General features: G+C 41.2%; 1 protein-coding gene across 2 annotated transcripts in view; it reads left to right on the top strand.

Moving 5' to 3' along the window:
• LOC117511322 (phosphatidylinositol 3-kinase regulatory subunit alpha-like) overlaps positions 1 to 22,465 on the top strand; it is a 63,979-nt gene that overhangs the window by 28,723 nt on the left and 12,791 nt on the right. Inside the window, exons 4-12 of one of the 2 annotated variants that reach the window (XM_034171351.1) lie at positions 569 to 661; positions 1,313 to 1,384; positions 1,783 to 1,899; positions 2,879 to 3,077; positions 3,203 to 3,285; positions 14,426 to 14,531; positions 14,717 to 14,815; positions 16,769 to 16,949; positions 17,039 to 17,164. In XM_034171351.1, the coding sequence (XP_034027242.1) occupies positions 569 to 661; positions 1,313 to 1,384; positions 1,783 to 1,899; positions 2,879 to 3,077; positions 3,203 to 3,285; positions 14,426 to 14,531; positions 14,717 to 14,815; positions 16,769 to 16,949; positions 17,039 to 17,164 (1,076 nt within the window). Of the gene's footprint in view, positions 1 to 568; positions 662 to 1,312; positions 1,385 to 1,782; positions 1,900 to 2,878; positions 3,078 to 3,202; positions 3,286 to 11,025; positions 11,129 to 14,425; positions 14,532 to 14,716; positions 14,816 to 16,768; positions 16,950 to 17,038; positions 17,165 to 22,465 lie in introns of those variants that run through there. The other variant, XM_034171352.1, reaches the window with a different exon arrangement.

Here is a 22,465-nt window from a genome sequence, read left to right as displayed (position 1 = left end):
TTAAATATCTTGTCTTTGTGGTGTATTCAATTGAATATAGGTTGAAGAGGATTTGCAAATCATTGTATTCTGTTTTTTACATTTTACACATCCCAACTTCACTGGAATTAGGGTTGTATATTGAACAATATAATCACACTTTTGTTTTTGCGTCCATTTTTTATGAGTTGAGATCTAAAATCAATCAGTTTATTTATATAGCCCTTTCCACAGCCCAAAGGGTGACCGAAGTGCTTCACAGTCAGATAAAAACACAGAGAATAACTTAAGACAATGAGACGGTAAACAAATTTGAACATTTTCAAACATTTTCTAAATACACAAAAGACCTATTTCTCTCAAATATTGTTCACAAATCTAAATCTGTGTTAGTGAGCACTTCTGCTTTGCCGAGATAATCCATCCCACCTCACAGGTGCTGATTAGACAGCATGATTATTGCACAGGTGTGCCTTAGGCTGGCCACAATAAATTGGCACAGGAAAAAAACGTGTGATTTTATTTTGATGCCATGGTTTGTGACTTTCTGACTTTCTGTTTTTAGTCATTTCAATTGGCTTGTCTGCAGGCTTCACGTTGCCAGATCTTCCAGAGCAGTTTGGACCGCCGGACACGGCCCCGCCCCTCCTGAGCCGAATGATGGAGGCCATAGAGACCAAAGGTCGGTCACACCAGCTGACTATTGTGTGTGTGTGTGTGTTTGTGTGTGTGTGTGTTTGGACTAGGATGTACATTTTAGACTTGAGGCTTCGAGGGGAGTGACTTCATGTGCTGGCAAAGCAAAAAGTTTTTTTTTTTTTTTTTTTTTTTTTTTTTTGGGTAGAAGCTCTGTTAATGAATGTGAACGTTACACCCCTGAAAAAGGGGAGAAATAATCACAAGAATGATTCGGCCATGTTTCCTCATCAACAGTGTTTAGTGGAATGAGGCAAACGCTGTCTTTTTCCCTGGTACATGGGCAGAGAGTAAAGCAGTCAATCCCAGATCATCAAGCTCAGGATACTCAGTAAATCACAGATAAACCCCCCTAAGTCTTGATCCCAATAGAGAATGAAATAAAATCCTGCATTTTTAACACTCAGACATTTAACCATCTCTTTTAAAATAGAACTAATTTTTAAGTGACTGCATTGGGAATTATAAACCCCATTTTATTCTAAATTACAAGGGTATAACCTTTCAGCCTGTCACAAACACACGTCATGTAAGCAACTGAAATGGGTCCGTCCTTAATGACCAGTCACAAAGGAGCTACTTGTTTATTTTTGATGTGTCTTCCTCCAGTGAATGTGGCTCCATTTTTAATCTGCAGGTCTGGACAGTCCTGGTGTCTATCGCAGTCTGGGTGGAGGAGGTCTGGACACTCGGCAGTTAGCAGACGCGGGTGAGGAACCGTAGGACAATTGGCAGCTAAAGTACCAGCAACTCCTGCGTGTCACGACATCGTGGCGTTCGTGCTCCTTTTCTCCCCGTTTTCATGCTCTGTCAGATCTGATGTTGTTCTGGTTTTTCTTCTGCACTTGTAAACTGTTGAAATACTTGTTCCCTAAAAACATGAAGCGCTCCTACAGAAGGGCTCAGCGAAGTCCCTGACTGAGTCAGCCTGAGGACGTGTTTCAGATCAGAACGTGCACCGGTCACGTGGTCCAGGACGTGCTGCTTAACAGCACTGACGGGGTTCCTTTGTGGTGTTGTCATGACGATCTGCTCTCCCGTGGGATGAGTTTGGATATTTCACAGACTTTGAGGTCATTGAGGTTATATATTTATTTCTTTTTTCAGACCTGGACCAGTTGGAGGTGTCGTCCCTCTGTGATGGAGTTGTTCGGTTCCTTCAGGATCTTCCTGGTCCTATTCTGCCCACCTCACTACAAGCTGACATGGTTCATGCCGTGCAAGGTAAGAGGAATCAAACCAGGTTACTTGGACAGGATGTTGTCAGTAATGTCGCCACCAGTATGTGTTGTGTGAATGAACACTGATAATAAAGTTCCCTTTACTCAGTGTTACCTCACTTTGACATGTTTTCAAATACACACATACTACACACCGGGATCTTACTCAGCAGCACAGTGATGGGCTATCTAGGGTCATCAGGGACACCCTCCCCAACCTACTGTGATTTTCCAAAGCATGGACAGCATTTTACACTGGGACCTCTCAGGATGCGTATCCCTGAGAGGGAGAACGGGCTCGGATACGCACCACGTCCTCCTGATCTGGAACCTGAAGTCATCAGCAGACCTTTGTTTTCTCTCTCTCGTGATTTTTCTGCTTCTGCTGAAACAGTCATCAGTTCCTCTTTCTTCTCTGGTCATTTTGTTGTCAGCATGATTTCTTGACTTCGGGTCAGGTGATTCGACTGTTGCTGAACATTCCAGATGTTTGAAAAAAATCTGGTGGTGATGTTGAAATTTTCTTTGGTCCGCCATCTCAGCTATGAGTGATTGTGGTGTGTGTGCTTTAGTTGTTTTTTTTTTTTAAATGTGAAGAAAGTAAAAAATGTGATAACCTCAGCGCCGCCCTGCTGGTTGGGATATGTGACAGAATAGCAAGAAGTCATATCGTACCAACATGAATTTTCCCAACAATAAGAATTTGTTGCCCCGTAATATCAATGATAGTTGGTAGCTGGCGGTTTTCCATATTTGCTTCATGTAGTAGCTCGTTCAGAACAGCAGGAAGTTTGGCAAAAGATGCAGTTTAGTATGAAGGTGATGAAGAAATGTTAAGCTAACCACACGACGTGCACTGCGATGACAGACAAGCAGCAGGAACTGAATCAGTAACTTGATTAATATTTGAATGCCCAGCAGACCCTGATCTCATTATGTCTCTATGTTGAATCTGTCACGTTTTGTCCTGTGTCACTTTGTAGAGGTCAGAGACCCAGAGGACTGTGCCCAGGTGCTGCGTGGTGTGGCCAGCTCCCCTGCCTACCCGGGTCAGTACGGCCTCACCCTGCTCAGCGTGGTGCGACACCTGGCCCGAGTCTGTCTTCACGCAACCCGAAACCAGCTGAGCCCCCGAACCCTGGCTGAAACCTTCAGTCCGCTGCTGTTCAGGCAGTCTGCGGGGTCAGTAACCGGGTCAGCAGATGCTCACAGACACAGAAGAAACAACTGACTTTGTGTGTTTGTGATGTACTTTAATCTGGTTTAAATTTTTTACTTTAATCACGTGTCTCCATGTGGGTTCACAGCTCTGAGTCCAGTCTGGATCCGCTGGTTCAGGTCCTGGAGGTTCTGATAACTAGTGAACTCAACATGAACCAGGCTGCACCAGGTAACTAACACACACACACACACACAAACTCTGAGCATTTGCATGAAGGGGAGTTTTGACTGTTAATGGAAAAAACCCACTGATAAAATACAGCTGGGAAGACACTCACTCTTACAACTGAAATGTCCGCTTCCAAAAATTGGCATTTAAGCAGAATTCGACGATTTCATAAATGCCGCCATTGACGCAATTTTAACCAATCAGAAAAACCCCTCGGATCACTTGTGGCACTGCTATGACGTAACATGAGCACAGAAAGCTACAAATGGTGAACACGCGCTGATGTACAAGTCCTCTCTGTCCCTCTTTCACTCACTCGCCATTTTCCTGCTGAGCAAACAAGAAGCCCTTCAATTGTAAAATAAACTAAATTTCTAAATGTACAACCCCTGGCAAAAATTATGGAATCACCGGCCTCAGAGGATGTTCATTCAGTTGTTTAATTTTATAGAAAAAAAGCAGATCACAGACATGACACAAAACTAAAGTCATTTCAAGTGGCAACTTTCTGGCTTTAAGAAACACTATAAGAAATCAAGAAAAAAAAGATTGTGGTAGTCAGTAACGGTTACTTTTTTAGACCAAGCAGAGGAAAAAAATATGGAATCACTCAATTCTGAGGAAAAAATTATGGAATCACCCTGTAAATTTTCATCCCCAAAACTAACACCTGCATCATATCAGATCTGCTCGTTAGTCTGTATCTAAAAAGGAGTGAACACACCTTGGAAAGCTGTTGCACCAAGTGGACTGACATGAATCATGGCTCCAACACGAGAGATGTCAATTGAAACAAAGGAGAGGATTATCAAACTCTTAAAAGAGAGTAAATCATCACGCAATGTTGCAGAAGATGTTGGTTGTTCACAGTCAGCTGTGTCTAGACTCTGGACCAAATACAAACAACATGGGAAGGTTGTTAAAGGCGAACATACTGGTAGACCAAGGAAGACATCAAAGCGTCAAGACAGAAAACTTAAAGCAATATGTCTCAAAAATCCAAAAATGTACAACAAAACAAATGAACGAATGGGAGGAAACTGGAGTCAACGTCTGTGACCGAACTGTAAGAAACTGCCTAAAGGAAATGGGATTTACATACAGAAAAGCTAAACGAAAGGCATCATTAACACCTAAACAGAAAAAAACAAGGTTACAAGGTTACAAAGGAAAAGCAATTGTGGACTGTGGATGACTGGATGAAAGTCATATTCAGTGATGAATCTCGAATCTGCATTGGGCAAGGTGATGATGCTGGAACTTTTGTTTGGTGCCTTTCCAATGAGATTTATAAAGATGACTGCCTGAAGAGAACATGTAAATTTCCAGAGTCATTGATGATATGGGGCTGCATGTCAGGTAAAGGCACTGGGGAGATGGCTGTCATTACATCATCAATAAATGCACAAGTTTATGTTGATATTTTGGACAATTGAAAGGATGTTTGGGGATGATGAAATCATTTTTCATGATGATAATGCATCTTACCATAGAGCACAAACATTCCTTGCAAAAAGACACATAGGGTCAATGTCATGGCATAGGGTCAATGTCAACGAGTAGATCTGATTTGATGCAGGTGTTAATTTGGGGGATGAAAATTTACAGGGTGATTCCATAATTTTTTCCTCAGAATTGAGTGATTCCATAATTTTTTCCTCTGCTTGGTCTAAAAAAGTAACCGTTACTGACTGCCACAATCTTTTTTTCTTGATTTCTTATAGTGTTTCTTAAAGCCAGAAAGTTGCCATTTGAAATGACTTTAGTTTTGTGCCATGTCTGTGATCTGCTTTTTTTTCTATAAAATTAAACAACTGAATGAATATTCTCTGAGGCCAGTGATTCCATAATTTTTGCCAGGGGTTGTATTATCAGCGGCACTCACGGGAGTAACTCTAGATAAACACTGAAGGATTTTGGTGGTTTTCCTGTTCAGAGGAGAGAAAGTGTATCTCTGTTCGGCTGTCCTGCTCAGCTGCACTCAGAGCTGCGGCTTCACAGCCTCGGGACATTGAAGCGGCTGATTTTTATTCACAATTCAGTTCATTTTTTGGAAAGTCCATGCTCTGCGGCACAGACCATTTGACCCAGAGAGCCGGGCGGACATTTGCTGTTACTGGTGGATTAAAACTCTTTTCTGGTGTAGTGTACAAAAGAAACAGCTCGCCTTCAGCGCAGAAACTTCCCGCTCCCCGTCCTCTCCTGCCACTTGGCAGTAAATGGCAGCGAGCAGGCAGCACGAGAGAGGTCACACAGACGTGGTTTCTCTCCAGTATCGGAAAATCACGTAGGTTGGATTGGGAAATTCCGATCCGCGAATTACATTGGTATTGGAACCCAATCTGCGATCCAGGATATTGATTACTGCTTACATGCTTTGGCCCTTCCATACTGAAGGGCGCCATTGGCAGAGTTGTTAACCTCTGTGCCCATGTGATGTCACACATCACTGTGTTATAGCAACCTGGCATGGCTGCCTGCTGGTGGCTTTAGACCAACCACACAGAAATGCTCTTAACTTTAACATAAATGATCACACATGCCTACAACTTTTCATATGGGCTCTCAATAGCATAATCTACCAATCCAATCGTAAATTATCAGTGGGTTTTCCTTTCCTTTAAAGTGCAGAATCGGACCTTGGAAGTGCTGCAGCTTTGAGATTCTAGCACAGTAGCAGACAGTCAAAAAGGGCTCTATTTTTCGAGATACCCCTCCCGGAGTTATAACAAAATGTATTTGGTATCAAAATTTCCGGTAGAACCTCTACTTTTCAGATCTGAGGTTGTACTTTGAGAAAGTTTATTACAACAGGGTCAATTAACCCCTTTTTTGCCGAATCACGCAAAGAATTGAGACCATCATAGGCCCACAAAATATTTTGCCCTATTGATATAAAAATGTGTTAAATGCCCACATCAGCAAGGGTCTGTAGACATCATTTTGACACATTCAGGGGTATCCAAGGTTCAGGGGGTGGTCTTCAGGCCCCCCAAAATAACATTTTAACCCCTTTTCTTCATTTTGGGGAGTTTGAGACCTAATTTAGCATGAATAAAGGGTATTCCATAATCATATGAAGGCAGAGGGGTCCCTTGCAAGCAAAAATTGATTTGTGTGCCACAGATAACAAATTCAGTCAGTTTAACCCTTTCACATTGGAACTAAAGCACCAGAATTTGTTTCTGGATGATGTTTTTTTTATATGAAGATCTTTCCTCGATCCTTTCCTTTGTCCAAAAGGCTTGTAATGAATAACCTACTGATTGGTTGATTGATTGTAAAGATATCCTCTGGGTGTAGGAGTGGGTGCCATTTTGGTGTCCAGGACTTTGATTAGGGTCATCCAGTAATCATTAAGTGGTCATGCCTCAGCCTCTAGGCCATTAGGCTTTTCAAGAATCTCTTAGGTTTGGAATCTTATCAAAAAGAAAAGTTGTTTTTCCAGACCATTTGTATTTATTTAAGTGCAAAATTTCAACAAGGAATGTAATATTTTTACATATATATGTATGCCCTTATTTGTAGTTTACTGGCCATAAGATAGTGGCTTACAAGATCATTGCCAAAAGAAGTTCAGCATGGCTGCTCAGTCGTCCGGCATAATGCTACTTCAATTTGACTGTATTTTGCACCTGATAATTTTACATTGTGTCAGTCTTGACAATACATGTATTTAGTGGTCATCGCCATCACCATCTGCACTATCCTGCTCAATGTGGAGATTATTCGGGCAGTCACTGCATTTGCATGCATCAATGCATGGAAGGCCAGCCTGGAGGCAGGGGCATTTAACCCCATCAATGCAGCTTGTGTCTTGGTAGTACAAGTGAGTTAGGTTTGGAGCATAAACACAGACCATTTTGTATATATTGTTCAAAATGTGCATTTGTTTATTGTTCGAACTTTTTTGCTGTACAGTCTTTCACACAAGACCTCAAATTACCTTTCTAAAGTGTCAAAACAGTTTTTATTATAGTTTGCTGTGTGTTTCGAATAAATGTGTGTGGAAAATTATTTTCCACTTTACTTTTTTCTTTATTTGTGATTGTAAACATTTATTACACTTATAAAACACAACAAAAGCATATATATTATGAAAAAACAGGTTGTCCTGAAAAAAGAGACATAAAACTTGTGGGATGCAGGGAGAGCTGTTAACAGCAATAATAAAACATTTATGCCAGGCGAGTGAACTGTCCAAAAAATGCCCCCGAACCCCAGAGGGTTAAGGTGGTGGTCATCTTTAAGAGTGAAAGGGTTAAAGTGACATGTTTTATTATCTACAGCTCTCAAATGACTTTTTTTTCCCCAGACTGGTCACCTCCGCCTTTACTAAATTGATGGCTGCCCCCTTTTCCAACAAAATTTGGGGCGGTAAGGGGTCCTTACCTGAAAGATACGTAGACGAAAAGGGTTAAAAAATTTTATTTTGGGGGGCTTTAAGACCACCCTCTGAACCTTGGATACCCCTGAATTTGTCAAAATGATGTCTACAGACCCTTGCTGATGTGGGCATTTAACACATTTTTATATCAATTGGGCGAAATATTTTGTGGGCCAATGACGGTCAATTCTTTGTGTGATTCGGCAAAAAAAGGCTTAATTCAGCATGTTGTAATGAACTTGCTCAAAGTACAACCTCAGATCTGAAAAGTAGAGGTTCTACCAGAAATTTTGATACCAAATACATCTTGTTATAACTCCGGGAGGGGTTTGGTGAATTTTCATCCCTCTCTCCTCTAGTCATTCAGTCTTTAATCGCTGGTTATTATTAATAATAATAATAGTAATAAGATCCCGGTTCTGTGGGTGTGTTTACGTCTGGGTTGCACAGACAGCTGGATGATGTGAAGAATACATTAACTGATGTATTTATATTTTCAGCTGCTGTTGCTGCATCATGTGGTGTGTTGCTGTACTTCATTTTAAAATTTTAACCACAAACAACATTGATATTTAAGAATTCTAAAGATTCCAAGTTGCTTTTGACAGTCACTTAGGTGATTAAAAAAAAAAAAAAAAGTCCAGTTATTTTTGTGGATCTTTTTATCAATTCTGCTTCAGATTACATCAGATACTTTGGATTAATCTTTTTAGTATTATTATTATTATTATTGTGGTTCCTGGTATGACGTGAAAGCTGCAGGTGTTACAGACAGGTTTGATAGCGACTTTATGTATGATGCATGATCAGTGTTACCAGTATTCCTTTACATGCACATTAATCAGCATTTTTATTGACACAGTGCTCAAAATAAACAGCAGATTATAACACGTCAGTGCACCAAAACAACAACAAAAAGAAAACGCTGAAAGATATTTTTGTGTTCTTGTGTGCCCTGCCTGTCTGAGTTTCACCACAGCTCAGTCACACAAACCAGGTACAGTCAAAATAACACGTTAGAAAGCTGGGGCGATATAGAAAATGCAACTTTTAAAAACCCGCAGTGATTCTTACTTTGACTTGTGTTTGATTGCAGACAGTATGAACTAGAGATATGTCATGTTTTCTGTGGTCATCTTAATTTCATTTGTTCACATGCATCAATTCCTGCATTAAGACATCCACTCATCTTCAACTGTTTGTCCGGGGTCGGGTTGTGGGGACAACAGCTCCGGCAGGGGACCCCGGACTTCCCTTTCCCGGGCCACATTGGCCACCTCTGACTGTGGGATCCTGAGGTGTTCCCAGGCCAGTGTGGAGATATATTCTCTCCACCTAGTCCTGGGTCTTCCCCAGGGTCTCATCCCAGATGCACGTGCCTGGAACACCTCCCTAGGGAGGCGCCCAGGAGGCATCCTTACCAGATGCTCGAACCATCAAACTGGCTCCTTTCACCATGAAGGAGCAGCGGCTCTACTCCGAGCTCCCCACAGGTGACTGAACTTCTCATCCTATCTCTAAGGGAGACACCAGCCACCGGAGCCCCATACAGGACTCCAGTCAGGGACTCCCAGAAGGCCAGAAATAATTTTGCTTGTTGACAGTGTAATTTCTGGGACATAATATGAACAAACCAATCAAAATGCTCTTTGTCACACTGATGGAAGGTTACTGATGACTTCAAACACATTTCTAATGGATTTGAGACCTCTGTGTGTGCGTGCACGTGTATGCGCTGGAGCTGAGTGAAGTAAAAATAAGAGAAGTATGGATTTAATGTGTGAAGGGCCTCCATGCCAACTCAGTAAGCTCATAGCATGTTGTGGCTGCAACTTGCTGTCTTCTTACAGGAAGTTGCCTCTTAATGTTATTAGTTCTGACTGGTCTCAGACTGAAATAACAGAGAGCAGCAAAACACCACACAAAAATTCAGATTACAACAAAAGCACCGAGTCGGCAGCCGTGGCCATCAAAGACAGACTGTGGTGGCGTGGTGATACTTCATGTGGAATGATTCCTCACCCGCTCATACAGCCTGGCTGTGCACACTGACACTCAGCTGTTCTGTGGGGTTTTTATTATTTTCATAACTCCTGTGAAGTCTTTCTTCAGCACCACTTTGAGTCCAAACATCTTCACTTCCTATTTCCAGTCTCACAGTCACAAGTCAAAGCTGTTGCTCAACTGGACGCTTTCTGTCAAGCTTCCATCATGTCCTGCTCACCATCTGAACATAAACAAAATAGAAGGATTAATAAATCTTAAAATCACTGTAGTTAAAACTCTAATCTTCTACGTAATGTTTTATTTTTCAGCCGCGAGTCTGGACTTTACAGAAGAGTTATAACCGTGTTCTTCATCAGCATTATAATCATTCACAGCTACGATGATTGATCGGACTGTTTGTGTATTAATTGATCAGCGGCTCCTTTGTTTCAATCTATCTGTATTGGTTGATCCTTGAGTTTAAATTGGTGTCTGTCATTACATCAGTAGGTCTTTAATTTTGACAATTGTTGATTACTGTCTGTTGCTGACATGTTCCTTCACTGTTGACAAGCAGGTCATGTGGTCCCCTTCTGTGTCAGCGGCACATTATAGCTGTTTGTGCATTGCCGTGTCACCCCGCCTGTGGTTTGTGCGTCGCCCCTTTGTCTGTCGCTGTCGTAGTTTGTGCGCCGCCCCTCCGTCTGTCGCTGCGGTAGTTTGTGCGCCCCCCCCCCCCCGTCTGTCGCTGCGGTAGTTTGTGCGCCCCCCCCCCCCCCCGTCTGTCGCTGCGGTAGTTTGTGCGCCCCCCCCCCCCCCCCGTCTGTCGCTGCGGTAGTTTGTGCGCGGCCCCTCCGTCTGTCAGCATGCTGGATTGGAATGAAGCAGCTGAAAACAATGACATCATCGGCTCAGCAAGTGAAGGATGCAGCAGTGAGGAAAAGAGGGAGGGAGGGAGGTGTTGCCCTGGTGATATCACTGCCATCATGGGATTGGCTGGGGGCAGCGGTGATGTCACACATCTCCAAGCTGTTCTCCTGAGCTTTGAACCGAGGCTGATTTTTCAGAGCGACACAGACTAGGAGGATGAAACTCTGCAATCACAGACTGAAGGGGTGAATGAGAGAAACTTCCTCGGCTCGTTTCTGTGGAAAAGTGAAAATGTACTGTTTTTTTCCTCTCACTGCAGGCGAACGTTTTTGGTGAATTCTGAGCTTAAGAGCGAGTGGGTTTGGAAAATGTAGCCCGAGCTGTTTTCTTGGAGATGACGTCAGGTTTTTTTTGTGATCTTTGTGGTCAGCAGTAGGCAGTAAAGCACAAAGACAATGACGGGTCCAGAAATAAAGACCCGACGGGGAAGCGTATGAACATTTAGAGCGAGGATGCAGCAAGAGGAGGTCGGGAAGTCCGAGGCGGATCTGGTGAGGAGACGAGAAAAGATCCTCTGCTACATTAACATGCAGAGTCCAGGTAGGTCTACTGAGTTCCTGGTGTGAACCAGGTCGGTCTGCCTTCAGACCACTAAGATGGCGGCTGCAGGTTTAATCTTCAGTTTCAGTTTATTTCATTTATATAGCACCAAATCACAACAAAGTTGCTTCAAGGTACTTCACACAAGTAAGGTCTAACCTTACTAACCCCCAGAGCTAAAACACAGACGACAGTGGTAAGAAAAAACTCCCTCTGATGACTTAAGAAACCTCAAGCAGACCAGTTTCAAAAGGGTGACCCTCTGCTTGGGCCATGCTACAAACATAATAGACAATACAGGAGATTTTTGAAGTCCATGCCAGTGCACAGGACAGGAGGCCTGCAGAAGAAAACACTACACCCATCTCTGGATGGAGCTGCACCTCAGAGAGAAAAAAACTGAATCAGGCATCAGAAAGACAAGAAATACAGTATAATTTATCAGCATTTAGCAAAAAGAAAAACAGAAGAAATACTAAGGTTTAAAGCTCAGGTTTTTCATTTATGCCATTCTTACTTATTTCATTGTGCCTACATTTAACATTCAACTTCTAGATCTGCTGGTAGTCATGGAAACCATTGTTTCACAGCTGTTTGATGGTTCTGTTGCTGTGCAGTCAAACCTGGACCCTCGCTGCCCTTTCATAGAGGCGATGCTGTCAAATCCCGTTTGGTTTGTACAAACATTTTCATGGAAAGCCAACCCAAGTCCCATGTTTATCTACCACCCAAAAACAAAAAAAACAATTAAAAGGTGATCAACACAAAAGGCTCCAGAGGTTATTGGATCTAAATCCCTGGGAAGGAAACTGAAATCAAACATGGTCTGAGCCGAAGACCTCCCTACAGATCTCCACGTCTCGGAGTTACCGATGTCTTGCTGCAGTTGTGGTCCTTGATACAGGGTTTATTATGAACAGGATTGACTTTGGTTAGTTGGTGCTCAATGACGAGTTACACACTCATTAAACTCCAGCGCTGATGTCATTACCACGCGTCTTTGTAGCTGATGTTGATTTTTGACTGTTTGAGTCTGTTGACTGGACTGGTCTCTGGGGAATCCTGAGAACTTGCTCTGAGTGCTGGCGTTCATCGACACTGTGATCTCTGAGGAATCGGTGGAAACCCTGATTGCAGCTGAGTGAGGAGCCTGAAAGTCTGGATTTGTGATGGTCCTGGATCCAGACTAAAATCCAGGTTTTTAGTGACTTCCTGGATTTGTCCATCAGAAGTGTCTCTATATGTGGTGGAAGTGTTGAATTTGGAGAGATGTTCACTGATCTCTGCACTGATGTTCATGTCTCTTGGTCCTGGGTCTTTAAGATCCAGAAACACCTCCTGGGAAAATCTTATGGAGTCATGAGGTCAAAGGTCAGTCAGAGGCATTTGATGATCCTGATATCTTTGCAGCAGAATGAAGATCCACATCTTCAGGGTCCTTCTGCTGCCTGTCTGGTTGTCAGACTTGGACTCTAACCAGTGACCGAAGGTGATGACTGGATGTCTTTGGCACCAGGTTTCTGTGGAAGATCTTTTGGGTCAGACATGTGGCTACTTATAATAATAATAATAATAATAATAAGTTTTATTTATAAAGCTCTTTACATTTGACAAGCAAATCTCAAAGCACGACCATAAAAGTACAAGGAACAGAACACAGTGCAAGAATAACACACATTAAAGAAAAAGCTTTTAAAAACAGATCAGTCTTTAATTGTTTTTTAAAAGTTCCAGCTGACTCTGGCGTTCTTAGGTGGTTGGGAAAAGCATTCCACAGTCGGGGTGCAGTTGTCTGGAAGGCCCTGTCTCCCATAGTGCGGAGTTTGGCCTTCGGGAGTTGGTTGCTGTCAGCAGAGCGGAGGTGGCGTGATGGGTTATAGGAACTGATCAGATCTTTGAGGTACATGGGTGCGCTGCCGTGGACACACTGATAGGTCAGGAGACAGATCTTATTATATTCAACCCTGAACCTAACAGGGAGCCAGTGGAGGTTTTTGAGGGTGGGCGTGATGTGCTGGGACTTCCGCACCCTCATCAGGATCCTGGCAGCACAGTTCTGAATATACTGCAGGCTCCTGTCAGGTGTCCCCATGAGGAGTGCATTTACAGTCCTCCAGCCTGGAGGAGACAAAAACATGGACTAGTTTCTCAGCATCAGGTAGGGAAAGGGAGGGACAGAATTTGGTGATGTTCCGGAGATGAAAGAATGCAGTTTTACAGAGGTGTTGGATGTGGGTGTCAGATGACAGGTGGGGATCAAACGGTACCCCGAGATTAGTGACAGAGGAATTGAAGGGAATGTTATGGCCGACAAATGAAAATATAGTCAGAGGAAAGGACTGGAGTTGGTGAGGAGTCCCAATGAGCAGACCTTTGGTTTGGTTACTGTTAAGCTGAAGAAAATTGTCATTCATCCACGCCACCGTCTCTTCCAGGCAGGCTGTAAGCGAGGTTATTGAAAGTGAGGGTGATGTGGGGTCCAATCAGTGGGACTGGGATGAAGAGGATCGCTGACACTATGAGGGAACATCAGCTACCACATTTAGTCCATGTGGTGTTTGTGTGCTCAAGATCCAGCACGTAGGTGAAGACACCAACAGCCAGAGAAGACCAGAAATACGCCCGTGTTTCACCGTGCTGCAGCAGGTAGAAGGTGACTTTGAAGAGGTGAGGATGGACCAGTTGTCTGTTTGGGTGTTTGCCATCCAGGACCCAAGGTGGTTCTGTGGTGTGGTGGGTACTTTGACACACGTTGACGGTAGGGACCTGAGAGATGGGAGCCGTGTGGTGTTCTTGGTAAGATGGGCGGTTTTGTTGATGGACATTGTTGGATTTTGGTCAGTCGGCAGTAAAAGCAATGATCCTCTGTGACGTCATCTCAAGTGGCCGCGCTGAGATGATGTCATGGTATAAACAGAACCTCTCCCAATGGTCTTCACGTCAAATTTTGGTCAGGTTGCCTTTGATGTTGCTGTGACCTTTGATCTCAGCTGTGGTGTTGCTGAGTTTCACTCAGTGTTGATTTTTAATTCATCAGTGTGACATAGTAAATGCTGATTGAGTCATTTTGAGTTTTTTTTTTTTTTTTTTTTTTTTTTTTGAGGTTCTGTACTTCAGTTTTGAGATCAGGTTGAAATGGTTCAGCCCAGATGAACAGAAACCGTTTAAGTTCATCACATTTGGTGAAGGTCTGGTGTCTTCTTCCTGTGATGTAAATATGTCCGTCTGAAGCTTTAGTTATTTATTTTTCCCGGTGAAACCGTCCTGTTGTGACACTTTGATGCATCTGTCTCTCAGCTTTGCCTCCCAAACCGGTGAAGTCTTCGGCTCCGGCGGCATCCGGCAGCTTCAATAACAGCATGGCTCTGCAGGACGCTGAGTGGTACTGGGGCGACATATCCAGGTAACGCAAAACTCCAGCCCCAAGTGTTTGGTCAGAAAGAGAATTTTAAAACTGTTTATGAACTGGTTTACTCAGACCTTTGTAACGTTTTTGATGTACATATGTTGTGTTGGGAAACACTCCGTGATGATGATGGTGACCACATCCTGTACCTTTTTTTTTTTTTTTCTTTTCTGTTTATGCAGAGAGGAGGTGAACGAAAAGCTGAGGGACACTGCTGATGGTACGTTTCTGGTTCGAGACGCCTCCACAAAGATGCATGGAGATTACACACTGACCCTGAGGTGAACAACAACAACAACACACCCTTAAGAGTACTTTGACATAAAAAGCACTATTCAGATTGCAAAAATTAAAGAGCTGTTGCCATATAAATGTTTGGTAAAAGATGGTGTTTTAAAAGGACAAATTCTAAGATTTTATAACTTTAGGCATGTTAAGAAAATTGTCGGGAAACATCTGAACACTCGGCTGTCCTCTGAGAGAAATCACGTTTTCCACAAATTCTTGAAGAATTAACCTGGGAGTAAAATTCTAAAGAATATAAACTGAAAACCGTCTTTTTCCAAACATTCATTTTGTGTGATTATCCATGTGTTCCTGTGTTCGGTCATGACTTGACACCTGTTAAATTGCTGGTGATATTGTTAAAATAGTTTTGGGATTATTTTGAGCCATGAGGAAGCTGATCAGGTCTGTGCTCTAAGGCAGTGTTTCTCAACCTTTTTTGAGTCGCGGCACCCTTTTTATATTTACAAAATCCTGCGGCACACCACCAACTAAAATAATATTATAATGCTATTACCTCTGGTTTTGCGCAAAACCCAATTATCGCAATAGAAAATCGATACAGAAAACATCGCATTTCGAAAATCCTCAAGCATTTTGCGTGCGCTCTGATCTCAAGTAGGGCTGTCACGATTAGAAATTTCTGGAGACGATTAATTGTCAGACAAATAATTGCGATTGACGAATATATTGTCTATTTTTTTTTTCTTTTTTTCCCCTTCTTTATATTCTACTATTGTAGTATAATTACACAACTCTGGAAGAACGTTTGGCTTCTGTGAGTGGAGAAACTGGGAATGGTGCAACATTTTTATTTTTATCTTCATTTTACATACAGTCCCAACTTTTTCTGATTTGTGGTTGTTTCTGTTGCATTTCTGAAATTGTTTCTCCTCATCAGTCACGTTTTGTGCTTAAACACTACATTAAGCTCAAGACTGAACAAATAAATACCTTTGGAAAATAACAGCTGTTAAAGTTCAGAGTTCTCACCTGCTTTTTGTGATCTGTGTGTCTGAACATTTTTTTTTGTGTATCTCAGTTCATTCATATATTCTCATTTTTTAAATATGTTTTTAAAGATATTTGACCATTTATTTCATCTCATGATCTCATAAATTCAGCATACGACGCGCACATGGTGTGAACAGGACGGTAACGGCAGAATCACACCTTTAGAGAAAGTTCAGAGAGAAGTAAAAGCTTCACGTTTTCGTTTTGTTAACATGTTCACTCCATTTAAAATCCTCTCTCTGCTCCGCGCTCGCTGCGCACTGAACGTGTCGCGCCTGCATTCAGGAATCTCCCTCACCCACCCCCTCCCCTCCCTGACCCACCCCCTCCCTCGCAGTCTGCAGCCTGTTAACTCCACACGCGTGCACACAGGCACAGACACACACACCGACAGCTCCGCATTTTAGACGGCTTTTGAAGGAGACGGCACTGTTTTAATCGGCCGTCAGCCTCCTTGTTATTGTCCCGCCTTAAGACGAGAGTGAGGCTGCAGCACAATGACGTCAGATTCTGAGTCGTTTTATGCTTTGTGGATAAAATAAATAATTCACGGTAATCGCGAATATGAAAAATAATCGCGAATATGAATACCCACGGCACCCCTGACGATCGATCACGGCACCCTAGGGTGCCGCGGCACCCCGGTTGAGAATCACTGCTCTAAGGGTCCGTCCCACCCCGCAGATTTCTTGTAAACAAAGTATCTGTAGTTCTGATGGTGAGTGGAGCCTTTTGGATAAGTTCTAGCTTTTTGTTTTGAGGTCAGTATGGCCGCTAAATATGCTGCAGTTTGAAATGGAGGTTTGTTGTTTTAGGTTTGACTGATCACTGAGGTCGAGTTGACTTTAGAACTGTTAAAAAGTAAAGTGCTAATGCATGAGAATTTACTATCGTGAAGCATCCTTGTTTAATGTGTTCTCTGACACCCCCTGCAGGAAAGGAGGCAACAACAAACTGATAAAGATTTTTCACCGGGAGGGGAAGTACGGCTTCTCAGACCCCTTAACGTTTAGTTCTGTGGTGGAGCTGATCAACCATTACCGCCATGAGTCCCTAGCCCAGTACAACCCCAAACTGGACGTCAAGCTGCTCTACCCAGTGTCCAAGCACCAGCAGGTCTGCAGCTGGCTCGTTTCCCGTGGCACTAGTGCACGTGTTGAGCTGTGGTCAGTGTGTGATTGTGGCGGTCTGGTTGTTGTGTTCAGGACCAGGTGGTGAAGGAGGACAGCATTGAGGCTGTGGGGAAGAAGCTCCACGAGTACCACCTGCAGTACCAGGAGAAGAACCGCGAATACGACCGGCTGTACGAGGAGTACACCAGAACCTCACAGGTACACTGAAGTACTCACAATGAACAATAAACCAAAGCGTTGGGTTTACTGAAAGTGTGCAATAATTCTTTAAACAAAATTAGGCAGGTGCATAAATGTGGGCACCACAACAGAAAAAAATACATCAGTATTTAGTAGATAGTCCTTTTGTAGAAATAACAGCCTCTAAACACTTCCCTATAGCTTCCAATGAGAGTCTGTATTTTGGACCATTCTTCTTTACAAAACATCTCAGGTTTGTCGTTTCTGAGCATGGACAGCCCGCTTAAAATCACACCACAGATTTTCAATAATATTCAGGTCTGGAGACTGAGATGGCCATTCCAGAACATTGTACTTGTTCCTCTTAGTAGATTTTGAGCAGTGTTTACGGTCGTCGTCTTGTTGAAAGATCCAGCTCCGGCGCAACTTCAACTTTGTCACTGATTCATGAACATTGTTCTCAATAATCTGCTGATATTGACTGGAATCCATGTGACCCTCACCTTTAACAAGATTCCCAGTACCTGCACTGGCCACACAGCCCCACAGCATGATGGAATCACCTCCAAATTTTACTGTAGGTAGCAAGTGTTTTTCTTGGAATGCTGTGTTCTTTTTCAACCATGCACACCACCCCTTATGTCCAAATCACTCCACAGCACCTTATTTCAAAATGAAACTGGCTTGTCCAAATGTGCTTTAGCATACCTCAAGCCACTCTGTTTGTGGCGTGTATGCAGAAGAGGCTTTCTCTGCATTACAGCATCATACAGCATCTCTTTGTGCAAAGTGCGCTGTATAGTTGAACGATGCACAGAGACTATCTGCAAGGTCATGTTGTAGGTCTGTGGAGCAGGTCTGTGGGTTGACTGACTGTTCTCACCATCCTTCTCTTCATCTTATCAGATTTCTCTTGGTCTGCCACTTCGGCCTTAAACTAGTACTGTGCCTGCGGTCTTCCATTTCCTCACTAAGTTCCTCACAGTGGAAACTGACAGCTGAAATCTCTGAGACAGCTTTTTGTATCCTTCCCCTAAACCATGATGTTGAACAATCTTTGTTTTTAGGTCATTTGAGAGTTGTTTAGAAGCTCCCATGTTGCCACTCAATAGAGGAGATGCAAAGAGATTGATTGATTGATTGGATTCACCTGTGTAAGGAGGTCAAGGGTCAGCAAGCTTACCAAACCAATTTTGTGTTCCAATAATTAGTGCTAAATGTATTCAAATCAACAAAAAGACAAGGTTGCCCAAATTTATGCACCTGCCCAATTTTGTTTAAATAATTATTGCATCTTCTTCGTCTTAAGGCTGTTCCCGTTAGGGGTCGCCACAGCAGATCAATCAAAATGCAGATATTGCTAGGGAAGCAAGACTACTACAAAAACAGAAACACATTGTTGCTACATGGGTCTGGAACTGTAAGGTGTGGATTAGAGTGAAAGAAGGAACAAATGGTATACAAATCAAAAACATAGATGACCTTACAATATACAGACCTGAATAGACAATCAACTGGCATCATACTTAATTATTTGACCAACAAAAATCTGATCAAACATGGAAACAGATGATAAAATATATGACATAGACACCAACATTGATGAAAGTATATTTGACTTAAAAACAATTGGTTGTGAGTATTATATGGAAGAACAGCTAAATAGTGAAAAAAGTACAGAAGATACCCTGTCACTCATACATATAAACAGCCGAAGCTTGTATTGTAAAATGTCAAAAATAAAAGATTATTTAAATCAGTTTAAAAATAGATTTAGCATTGTTGCAATCACAGAATCTTGGCTTAAAGATGACCTCATGGCTAATGTTCAAATGGAGGGATATGAGCTGTATTTTGTAAACAGAAGAGATAAAAAAGGCGGAGGTATTGCTCTGTACACAAAAACAGATCTGACATGTACAATTGTAGAAGAAATGACAATTATAGATGATGTCATAGAAATTGTAACAGTGGAAATTGTACATGAAACATCTAAGAATATTCTGATCAGTTGTGTATACAGAGCACCAGACTCTTGCATTGTGAAATTTACAGATAAAATAATAGTTATTCCATCAAATCAAAAACAAAACGCTTTTTATGTGTGGAGACTATAACATTAATATAGAAAGCTCCAGTTGCCAAAGAACAAGTGATTTTGTGAATTCAGTGTATACTTTGGGTTTATTCCCCTTGATAACAAAACCAACCAGAATTACACCGCAAAGTGCAACTGTAATTGACAATATATTCACAAACAGAACAGATGAAATTATTAAGAATGGGATCTTGATGACAGATCTTAGTGATCATTTACCAGTTTTTTCAATATTTAAATACAAAAATTGGTACAAAAAAAAGTTATAAATTTTAAAAGAGAAGTCAGTAAAAGCCTTGGAGGCATTAAATTATGACCTTAAAAATCAAAATTGTGAAGAAGTTTGTCGGCGACGTTAATGTAGCATATAATTCATTTATGAAAATACTGATGAAATCATATAATTAAAAACTAAATTAATAAAAAGTAGTAAGAAAAGAGTAAATAAACCATGGCTGACTAAGGGAATAAAAAATGCTTTTGTAAAGAAAAACTATTTATATAGGTGCTTTTTAAAAATGCAAACAAAGGAAACAGAACACAGATACAAAAAATATAAAAATAAACTATTGACAATAATTAGGAAGCAAAAAAAAGATTATTATAGTGAACAATTAAATAAGAGTAAAGATAATATAAAGGCAACATGGGGAATTATAAATAGTGTGATTGAAAGTGATGGAGCAAAATCAACTTTTCCAAATTACTTTGTCAAGGAAAATAAAGAGATATATGATATAAAAGAAGTTGCAAATGAGTTTAATGATTATTTTTCAAATGTGGGATCAAGTCTGGTGGGAAATAAACTAAAAGTAGAAGATAAATTAAATACACTTGTAAATACGGTCAATAGTATTTTCCTTGACAATGTGGAAAAAGATGAAATAAGAAATATTTTAAAAAACTGTGTAAGCAAAAGATCAACTGACTATGAAGATTTAGACATGACTGTAAAAAGTATAATAGAAACTGTTATTGAACCATTCACTTACATTTGTAATCTGTCTCTGTCAACAGGAACTTTCCCAGATGAAATGAAAATTGTCAAGGTAGTCCCATTATATACAAATGGAGACAAACATATTTTTTCAAATTACAGGCCAGTGTCATTGCTTCCGCAGTTTTCTAAAATTATGGAAAAAGTTTTTGTGACAAGGTTGGACAAATTCATTGAGAAACATATTTTAAATAATGCTCAGTATGGATTCTGAACAAAATATTCGACAGCTATGGCAATTATGGAATTAACAGAGAAAATAACAATAGATAAGGATTATTTTGTAAGTATTTTTATTGACTTGAAAAAAGCTTTTGATGTTATCGACCACTCAGGATTGCTTCATAAGTTACAATCAATCAATCAATCAATTTTTTTATATAGCGCCAAATCACAACAAACAGTTGCCCCAAGGCGCTTTATATTGTAAGGCAAGGCCATACAATAATTATGTAAAACCCCAACGGTCAAAACGACCCCCTGTGAGCAAGCACTTGGCTACAGTGGGAAGGAAAAACTCCCTTTTAACAGGAAGAAACCTCCAGCAGAACCAGGCTCAGGGAGGGGCAGTCTTCTGCTGGGACTGGTTGGGGCTGAGGGAGAGAACCAGGAAAAAGACATGCTGTGGAGGGGAGCAGAGATCGATCACTAATGATTAAATGCAGAGTGGTGCATACAGAGCAAAAAGAGAAAGAAACAGTGCATCATGGGAACCCCCCAGCAGTCTACGTCTATAGCAGCATAACTAAGGGATGGTTCAGGGTCACCTGATCCAGCCCTAACTATAAGCTTTAGCAAAAAGGAAAGTTTTAAGCCTAATCTTAAAAGTAGAGAGGGTGTCTGTCTCCCTGATCTGAATTGGGAGCTGGTTCCACAGGAGAGGAGCCTGAAAGCTGAAGGCTCTGCCTCCCATTCTACTCTTACAAACCCTAGGAACTACAAGTAAGCCTGCAGTCTGAGAGCGAAGCGCTCTATTGGGGTGATATGGTACTACGAGGTCCCTAAGATAAGATGGGACCTGATTATTCAAAACCTTATAAGTAAGAAGAAGAATTTTAAATTCTATTCTAGAATTAACAGGAAGCCAATGAAGAGAGGCCAATATGGGTGAGATATGCTCTCTCCTTCTAGTCCCCGTCAGTACTCTAGCTGCAGCATTTTGAATTAACTGAAGGCTTTTTAGGGAACTTTTAGGACAACCTGATAATAATGAATTACAATAGTCCAGCCTAGAGGAAATAAATGCATGAATTAGTTTTTCAGCATCACTCTGAGACAAGACCTTTCTGATTTTAGAGATATTGCGTAAATGCAAAAAAGCAGTCCTACATATTTGTTTAATATGCGCTTTGAATGACATATCCTGATCAAAAATGACTCCAAGATTTCTCACAGTATTACTAGAGGTCAGGGTAATGCCATCCACAGTAAGGATCTGGTTAGACACCATGTTTCTAAGATTTGTGGGGCCAAGTACAATAACTTCAGTTTTATCTGAGTTTAAAAGCAGGAAATTATGGAATAATGGAATAATTCCAACAATATGGAATTAGAAGTATTGTACATCAGTGGGTAAAAAGCTACTTAGAAAATAGAAAACAGTTTGTTCAGATAAATAATACTAAATCAGAATTGTGTAACATTATTTATGGAGTACCACAAGGGTTGTTACTTGGACCCAAACTGTTTGTTTTGTATATCAATGACTTTGGCAGTATATTATTTGCTGATGATACAACATTATTTTACTCTGGATCAGATATACAGGAAGTAGTACAAGTGATAAATACAGAGTTGGAAAAAGTTAAACAATGGTTTGATATAAACAGATTGTCACTAAATCTTAATAAGACAAATTTCATATTGTTTAATGACAGAGTGGGGAAAAAATGATGTGTCATTAAAAATAGATGGAATGGACATACAAAGGATAAAAGAAATGAAATTTCTAGGAGTCATGATTGCTGAAGATCTTACATGGAAGTCGCACATAAATTACACAGAAGGAAAAATAGCAAAAGCCATTGCTGTTTTGCATAAAGTAAAATTTTCATTAAATAGTTATGGTTTATTAACATTGTACAATTCATTGATTATCCCATATTTAACTTATTGTGTAGAAATCTGGGGATCAACATGTAAAACACAACTATTATTTATTCTGCAGAGAAGAGCTTTAAAAATGATTACCAATAGTCGTTTTAGAGATCCATCTAATCCATTA

Source organism: Thalassophryne amazonica, chromosome 5 (assembly GCF_902500255.1).
Source record: "Thalassophryne amazonica chromosome 5, fThaAma1.1, whole genome shotgun sequence".
Lineage (NCBI taxonomy): Eukaryota > Metazoa > Chordata > Actinopteri > Batrachoidiformes > Batrachoididae > Thalassophryne > Thalassophryne amazonica.
This window is presented reverse-complemented; position numbering and strand designations above follow the sequence as displayed.